Genomic DNA, 8,676 nt, shown 5'->3' with positions numbered 1-8,676 from the left:
CATTACTACTCTGTGTGCTCTCCTGCCTTCTCCACAATGCCCCAGTGAGTTCTGAGAGCCTGTGACATATTTCCACAGCACATCCATAAACACAGGTGTGTTTCGAGATTATTTCAAAAAGAAGAAAAAAAATGTGACAGTTTTTTTTTTTTTGACAGAGTCTCACTCCATCGCCCAGGCTGGAGTGCTGTGGTGCCATCTCAGCTCACTGCAATCTCCACCTCCTGGGTTCAAGCAATTCTCCTGCCTCAGCCTCCCAAGTAGCTGAGATTACAGGCACCTGCCACCACACTCACGCCTATAATCCCAGCACTTTGGGAGGCCGAGGCGGGTGGATTACCTGAGGTCAGGAGTTCGAGACCAGGCTGGCCAACATGGCGAAACCCCGTCTCTACTAAAAATACAAAAAAAAAAAAAAAAAAAAAAAAAAAAAAAGCTGTGACAGTTTTAAGTAAGCAAACAAGTAGAAAAAACTTACTTTCATTCTTCAGACAGCCTCATAGTCAGCTCATTCCACTTTACGAGTGTAAAGTCATCATAAGGAGAAAATCGTTCTACATGTAGGTCATGAGTTGACATTTTCTTTTATTGTCAATAAAAACAGCAGGTTCCAATGCATAAAATTTGGATTTATCTCTTTAGCATAACTCATAAAATAAAATAAACCATCCCTACCAGATAACAACTTTTTAAAATAAAAAAGTCGATGTAGAAAACATTTTGATCAATACCACAAGTAGCACTCGATGTAACATTTATGTCTTGCCTGGAAACCTTTTCTTTTTGCAAAACTATATTTCAAAAGATAGAACAGTCATGGTACAAAAATGTTTATTTAAATTAAATATTTTCAACAAATTAATATTGACAACTGTTCCAAAGTATGAGTTGTTCTTTCAAAAAAACGAAACAGTTTAGCTTAATGTTTGTGATACTGTTTTATAAGATTATTCATACATGCTCTGGACTGCGCATCAGTCAATCACATCATCAACAATTTACTATTTATTACCAAATGGCATATAAAGTAATAGCATAAAGAGTAATCATATCTTATAAGTGATTTTACAATAGGACATCTTAGGACAAAAAGGATTTATCAACAATACAAAACATAAGATAAAAATAATAGGAGATTATATAAAACATATTTCATACAGGAAATAATATGCTAAAATCAAAAAACCAACAACTGTCTTTCAGCACACTGTTATGCATGCTCCTTCAAAGGAGATTTGGGGGAAAGATGAAAATATTTTGGGGGCAGGGGTCCAGGGCTCAGAAACATTTTTGGAATCACAGTGAGTTTCTGATTTGCGGGAAGTTGCTCTAAAGCACTGGCTGAGGACTTTGCCTGAGGACCTGGCTGGTGAGGAAGACAAATTCTCACAGCAGCTAAAGGAAGCATGCTTGGGCTAAGTCAGGGGCTGTTTCAGTTAGGGACCAGTTCAGCAGTGGAGGAAGAGCAGAAAGAAGAGAAAAAGAAATCCCAGAAAAGAGAGTAAGGAAGCTGGAGACGCCGGGAAGGAAGCACCTTTTGAATCTACAGAGGGGAAAGTGTGTATGCAGATTTGAAGACAGTGACTTTGCTTGGTTGCAAAGTCCTTTTAGGTACCCTGGCTCTTTGGTCATTAGAAACAGGGAGTTGGCAACAAGTTGTCATTGTTAATAAAAATATCTGATTTAGACTTTGAATTTAGGAGTTGCATGAAGTGGGCATGTGTCTCTCACACTCCTGGTATACATTCAGACTGTGCATATTCTTTTTTTTTTTTTTTTTTCCTTGAAATGGAGTTTCACTCTTGTTGCGCAGGCTGGAGTGCAATGGTGCAATCTCGGCTCACTGCAACCTCCACCTCCCAGGTTCAAGACATTCTCTTGCCTCAGCCTCCCAAGCAGCTGGGATTACAGGCATGCACCACCACTCCCAGCTAATTTTGTATTTTTCATAGAGACAGGGTTTCACCATGTTGTCTAGGCTGGTCTCAAACTCCTGACCTCAGGTGATCCACATGCCTCGGCCTACCAAAGTGCTGGGATTACAGGCGTGAGCCACCGTGCCTGGCCTAGACTGTGCATATTCTCTTGAAGTGTGTGTATAATAAACAAATTAACTAAAAAAAGAACTGCTTTAAAATGTATATTTAAAATAAATAGTTTTAACTCAATCCCATTTTCTGTGATATAGCTAGCCATACTGGTTAATTTCTCAAATCAGGTTGACTGTATTTTCTCAAATTGTATGAGTCCCTTTGGAATTTTGTGGTCACTTTGGAAGGGAGTGCAGAAAGTGCAGAAAGCCTCGTGGTCCTTGGGCTGTGCACACAAAATTATCACCGGATCGTAGGTTAGCGAGCTCATTAATGAGTCAAATTTCCCCATCTTCCTTTATTAATCTTGAGAGAACCCTAAATCAGAAAACTGGACCAGAAGGGACCTTGGCTATCAAGTCTGTCCCCCATTAGTTTCGATGATGGCTACAAAGAAAAGAGGTCAGTGAACATTCTACTGGGAGACAGCAACCCTCAGGGGCTGGAGGAAAACTCAATTGAAGGAATATACTTAAAATGCGGGCTGCAGGGGCTGGAACGTGGGGAAGGGGATAGAGGCGGCACTCGGATAAGCAGAGTCCAGCTTAGGCCAAAGGCTCTGGGGCCGCAGTTCAGACCTCCCTGCCCTGAGCGGTGGGAGGAAAGCTGGTGTGGCTGGACGGCTCTTCCGCCACTCAAGGCACAGGAAGGAGGGGGCGCGAGGGCTGACCGGACGGGGCGCCTTCAGCTCTATGACACACTGTAGCTATTGTAGTACGTGGCCGTGGCATCAGCCAGGACGGAGATGAGGCTGGTCTCTGTGGGACCCGTTGGTGTCACCTGGGAGACCGGAACATGCCCACTGAGGGCCATGGCCCCTGTGGCGGAGTCTGGGTGGCCAGGAGTGTTCAAATACTGGTCGAATTCATTGCGATCCATGTCCCCCAGGAGTTCCACCTGGCTCAATTGATCCAGGGCGTCGAAGCCAGGGTGCTCAGGAGGCGGGGAGAGCTGGCCCAGGTGGGCTTGGAGGTTGGAGTGGAGTGGGTGGTAGGTGGCCGGGGAGTAATAGGCAGGAGATGGGGGACAGCCGGGTACAGGGGACATCATGGAGACGCCGGGGGACTGGCCAAGGGCCAGGGAGCCCAGGGGGTGGCTACAGTGGAGAGGGCTTGGGGCGTACTCCGGTGAGTACGGGTGCCCTGGCAGGTGGGGGATGCGGCGGGGATGGCCATGCTCCTCCTGGCAGGGGGAGGAGAAGAAGGTCTGCTCCGGCTCCAGCACGTCCAGGGGAGACATTTCAGGAGGTGTGGGCAGCCCGTACGGGTACGTGTCCACACTGCTTGGGGTGCCGCCGCCGCCGCCTCCACCAGCCGGCCCCTCGTGGTAGCAGCCCCGGAGGCTGGGCAGGGCAGTGCCGGGGGAGTACTCACCCCTGTCCTCCTTCTCCCCCAGCGCCCCCCGGCTGCCGCTTCTCTTCTCCGGCAGGGCGTTCTGGTCCCGGGAGAGGGAGCTCAGGAGGAAGCCCGGGTCCACGCGCTTGCACAGTCGCTTGGCCTGCTTCTTCCTGCGCGGCCGGTACTTGTAGTTGGGGTAGTCCTGCATGTGCTGCAGGCGCAGCCGCTCCGCCTCGTCCACGTACGGCCTCTTCTGGGACAGCGTCAGCGCCTTCCACGACTTTCCTGCTCACACAAGGCAGAGGAGGCCATGCTCAGTGTTGTGCCCCGCAGGCATCGCACATGCACACGCGTGCACATACACGTGCACATGCACACACACCTCCCTTCCCCCTCTCAGCCACAGAGGACACGGGCATCTCTTGCACCCTCTTCCCAGCCCAGATCCTGCAGGCACAGTGAAGCGAAATCAACCCCTCTGCTTGCATCCACAAAGCCAGATCGTGCACGGTGCACACAGAAAGCATCACCTCTCATATAAAAGCCGCCAGAGCATGCCCACGCTACCACGCGGGGTCCCCAGTGAAAAGCCCACCTGACCATATGTCAGCTACAGGAAGAAAATATCTAATGATCACGATATTGATTGGGGCTCTTTTTACCCTTCCAGGGTCCATTCTAAACATTTGTGTATTCTCATGAAAATCTCTGCCTTCATTGATTAGTGCAGGCTAAAGAGATACTATCATATTTACCTATGGCATAAATCTCACAGCCCTTTCTGGGAGGGAACCCAGGCTCAGTCAATACTTTCACAGATGTCAGTAAATTAGAGATTCTCACTTAGGTTAACAAATACCTATTCCTTACCTCTGAAGGTTGAATAGGACCCTGCTGGATGACCGAGGCCAGAATGCTAGCATCTGCTTGCAACACGTATATGCACACCCAGACACATGCATGCACACACATATACATGCAAACCGTCACTTCCAGCCAGCCATCTTTTGGGAACCCTTGACGGTGCCAGGGCACCTGCTTAGCCACAGATCTCCATGAAGAAGCCATTCCCTGCCCTTTCCAGAGTCTCTATTTTCTTCAGTATAAAATAAAGATATTGTGACACTCTCCAGCTCCAAACTCTCTCTTTAAAAATTATTCCATGCTTGCAACCCACTGGTGCTAATATGCTGGCTGCGCTTGATCTTCTATTCACCATTGCTTGCTTGTCTGTTGCTTTTCAAGTCCCCGGAGCATCTCCCCTCATCTAACAGTGTGCACTGCACACCCTTCTGCAGTGTTTTCTAGGGGTGGGGGGCTTCTGGACCCCTTGGGTTGCTTTGCTACCTCCTAAGGTGGGCTCAGGATTCTACAACTTTAACATGTTCTCCCATGATGCTAATGTGTCCTGAAGTTTGAGACCCGCTAGCCTACAGGTTAAGGCCTAAGGAAAGGGCCCTGTGTTCCACTCAGCACATTCTGCACAGGGCCAGGTGCAGAGCCATGCACACAGCAGCCCTCAGTGCCTCCGTCGACTGGCTCCTTTGGTCCAGGGGCTCAGAGCCAGGGGAGGGCAATGATTAAGGGCATTGTACCACTTGGGAGAAAATTTATAGAAATTCCATGGAGCTTTCAATTAACATCATTAGCTGTCACTTAAAAGGGCGACTTGAAAGTGTTAGGAGCTGCAGATTCAGAGCTGGTCATCAGTTCCCAGCCTGTGGCTGAGGCTACAAAGCTTTTGCAAGTGGCCCAAGATCCAGGTGCACCCCATACTCTGTCTGTGGTCTCAGTATAAAATGTGGCCGTAGCTTTTAAATGTACCTGGATGTTATACAATTAATAAAATACGTGTTCATTTAAAAATGCTACCAAATGTCTACTTCTCTTTATGCACTTTCTCATTCATAATATGTTTTAAATACCAGTGTGACTAGGTCACACTTTTAATGTTAACGTCTGGAAGGTTTATAGTGGAAAAAGTTGAGACTCTCATATCCAGCCTCTTCCTCTCAGGTCAGAAAGGAAAGAGCCGAGAAGGAAATGTCACACAGGTGGAGGGGATCATCCTGCTGCCCCCTACTAACAGGTGCACAAAGTCCATACTGTGAAAAGCACCAGTGTTGCGGTTTCCCTCACCCAGTGCCAGGAGCTGCATGGCTCAGCAGGAAGGAATCCGTGTCTTTTCTGCAGAATGAACTGTAACCTCCCGAAGCTGAAGTGCAGGCCCCGACCGGGACCAACTCGCAGGAAGCATCTGTCTCCTGTGTCCCTGTCCCTGCCCCTTTCCTGGGAGCAGGCTTCCCCAACTCTGCAGAGCCATGCTCCTCACCCCTCTCTCCTCCCCATTCCCTGGCCCAGGCCTGCACAGAATTCCTCCTCTGTCACGGTCACAGCAGGGGCTTGCTTCCCCCTGTTGGCAGGGTCAACAGGCACAGTGCCCACGGTCCGTGGAAAAAAACGTTTGGGGATCCACAACAAACATATTTTCATTTCTTTTAAAATCTGAAGAAAAATATAAACTTACAGGTTAAATAAAATGTTTTATTATTGTACATATTAATACATTTGTCTTTATGCCAACACTGTGTAAAATATAAACGTTACTATTTTTGTTGAGGAAAAAGGCCCCAGAAGGCCCCAGACCACTAAGGCGAGTTGGTGCAGCCGGCCACCAGGCTGGGCCCTTTGCAACCAGCACTCCATCAACTGCTTTGCACAGCAGCTAAACCGCAGGACGGCTCGGCCTGGGACCCCCTCTGCGGCCTGCGGCTTTAGCCAGCAGAAACAGGGGCGTCAGTCCTATCCCCAAAGTTCCGCCTCGGGAAAGAGCCCTGAGCTCTGAACTCCGACGAAAAAAGGAAGGGCTCTGTTCCGGACCGGGTGGGGTTTGGGAAGGGTAGAGCCGGCCTCGGGTGCCCACGCGTCCCTTCTTACAGGGCCTGTCTCCCGCTGCGTGCACCAAGTGCTTTGAAAGTTTTTCCCCCGATTAAAACGAATAAAAACCGCGTCGAAAGGCAAAGAAGTCAGGGGTTAGGCAGGGTTGAAAAGTACTCAGCTCGACACCGGAGAAAAAAGAAACCCCCATAGGAACTCCGGTTGTTCGGGTGTGTCCTAACAGCCTCACTCTGGACCTCTTGGACCTGGTGGGTCCGTGTCCCCAGTCCCTGCGGGGACAGCTCAGGAAGAGACCGGGTTCCAGGACAGCCCAAGCATCCGAATCAAGTTATCTACACCTTCGAGACTGAGCAATAGATGAACGAATCGAGTCTATTTGGGTAAGCTTTTTCTTTTGTTTTCCCCTTAATTGTTTAGTTAAAGCAAGGATTCGTTCCTCAGGGTCTCTCTTCGGGAATATTCGTTAATTATAATTTCATCTGTGACAGCCTTCCTCTGAGATGGCCCAATTGTAAGGTCCAGGGAATGCTGGCTTTTCCCGCTTCGGTATTCCTAGTAAACGCCTGTTCCACCCAGCCTCAACGTTTCCGTCCCTGCCCTGTCCATGCACGCCGGTCCCTGTCGCCAGGCGTCCTGGCCTGGCCGCTGCCCCGTCTCCCCGCCCCCTGGGGCGCCGACCTCCGCTCCTGTCCCAGCAAAGGAGCCTCCCTGCCCGCCGCGCGGTTTCACTTTGGACCGCGCCAAGTGCCCCCGCTCTGAATCCTGGGCACCGCGAGCACCCACGCTCGCGCAGATGGCCAGCCACGCGGGCACGAAGAGGGCCCTCGTCCCGCGTGCCGGGTCTTCCCCAGGCTCCGCGCTCGCACCCGCCCTGCCGGGCCGCCAGCCGCCCGCCGCCAGCCCCCGGCCCCCAGCCCGCTCGGCCGCGCGCTCACTCACCCAGCATCTTGCTGAGCTCGGCGTTGTGCAGGTCCGGGTTCTGCACCGCCAGCCGTTTCCTCTCGTCCTTGGCCCAAACCATGAAGGCGTTCATGGGCCGCCGGATACGGCTCTCGGAGCCCTTGTCCCCCGGGGGCCGGGGGGCGGCCGGCGGCGATTGTCCATCCGACAGCTCGGCGTCCAAGGCCGGGCACTCGAGACCCTCGGGCCAAGGGTAGGCTCCCAGCAGCGAAGCCATGGCCGCACGCGGGTCGCCTCGCTTCGCCTGGCGGGGCAGGCGCGGACCTGGCCCTCGCACGGGTCGGGGCGTCCAACTTGGCCCGCAGCCGCGACCTGGCCCCTGATTTATCAGCTTCGGGCGGCCGCGTCCTCCAATGACTCTCCAAGGCGGCGCGGCCCCTCCCTCGGTGTCGGCGCGGGTCCCCTCCCTGCGTCCCGGGCCGCCGCCGGGTCCCCGCTCCGACCTGCAGGGAGGAGGACGGAGGGAGGGAGTGAGGGAGGGCCTCCTCCCGGCGCCTGCCCCCGGCCCGCCCCTCCGCCGCCAGGGCCTGCCCGGGGATCTGCGCCCGGCTGCCCCGGGCCGCCTCCCGCCCCCTGCCCTGGACCCGCAGGGCCGCAGAGCCGCAAGGCAGGCGCTGGAGGCCCGCTCCAGCCCCTGCCTGCCCCGGCCAGACTCCACCTCCCTCCCTGCGCGTGTAGCCTCGGAAAAATCCAACCCAACCAGGTTTCGCCGAGCCCGCCTGGGTGTGAGAGACATTGACCATGAACCCCTCAGAGCAGCCGTTCTTAACACTCCGACTGCCATTCCTTTCGAAAATGACCGGGCTTCGGCCACCGCAGCCCCAGTCAACTTGGGCCGCCACAGAGGCCGGCCGGAGCCGGGGCTGGGGGCCGCATCCCGCCTCGGGTTCTGTGCAGTGCTCACCCAAGACCCCTCGACGCCCCCGCCGCCCCTGGCTCTCAGGAGGGCGAGGCCGTCGTTCTGGTTCTCAGCCACCTGATTGATTTCTCCTCTCACTCCACCCGCACCCAGTCTCCGGGTCCAGGCCTCCAGCTCCCTCACTTCTGGCTCTTCTCACCCTGAATTTTCTCCTTATATTTTTTCTTTCTTCCTCCGATTGGCAGTCCCGCTTCTCCGAGTGGAGTCGCTCCCGCCCTCTCGCGTCCCCCCTGGCTGCGCTGCGATCTGCGAACTCCCCCACTTTCCCTCATCTGCACACCCTGGTGTAGACCGACCGTGCGTGCCGGGCCCACGTGCAGCCTGGGGACTGCAAGCTGGGAGCTCACGGCCGTCTCTCGGCCGCGCTCATCGCAGCTCCCCTGTCACCAGGCCCCCTGTGAGGCTGCGCTGTGAGGAGCGCTGTTCCCGCGCTCTCATATAAGCGCCGGCACACAGTAGGCGCTCAAGGCCT

At 53.3% G+C, this 8,676-nt stretch overlaps 1 protein-coding gene and 1 long non-coding RNA gene across 2 annotated transcripts; one reads left to right on the top strand and one right to left on the bottom strand.

The window, feature by feature from the left end:
• Positions 1-814: 814 nt before the first annotated feature.
• SOX7 (SRY-box transcription factor 7) lies at positions 815-7,741 on the bottom strand. The gene is made up of 2 exons (XM_004046634.5): positions 7,265-7,741; positions 815-3,712 (listed from the first exon to the last, which is right to left on the bottom strand). The coding sequence occupies exons 1-2, from the start codon at positions 7,500-7,502 to the stop codon at positions 2,781-2,783; spliced, it is 1,170 nt and encodes a 389-aa protein (XP_004046682.3). The 5' UTR covers positions 7,503-7,741; the 3' UTR covers positions 815-2,780.
• LOC134759061 (uncharacterized) lies at positions 2,977-4,559 on the top strand. Its single transcript, XR_010134919.1, has 2 exons — positions 2,977-3,050; positions 4,306-4,559. It is a non-coding gene; the product is annotated as an uncharacterized lncRNA (long non-coding RNA).
• Positions 7,742-8,676: the final 935 nt, after the last annotated feature.

Source organism: Gorilla gorilla, chromosome 7 (genome assembly GCF_029281585.2).
Source record: "Gorilla gorilla gorilla isolate KB3781 chromosome 7, NHGRI_mGorGor1-v2.1_pri, whole genome shotgun sequence".
Taxonomy (NCBI): domain Eukaryota; kingdom Metazoa; phylum Chordata; class Mammalia; order Primates; family Hominidae; genus Gorilla; species Gorilla gorilla.
The sequence above is the reverse complement of the archived record's forward strand: the minus strand, read 5'-3'. Positions and strand labels throughout refer to the sequence as shown.

Excerpts from the sequence above, each read along its gene's own strand:
- SOX7 (XM_004046634.5), bottom strand. The coding sequence starts at position 7,502 with ATGGCTTCGCTGCTGGGAGCCTACCCTTGGCCCGAGGGTCTCGAGTGC. Across the intron at positions 3,713-7,264 it reads CGAGCTCAGCAAGATGCTGG|GAAAGTCGTGGAAGGCGCTG; the intron begins GTGAGTGAGCGC and ends TTGTGTGAGCAG.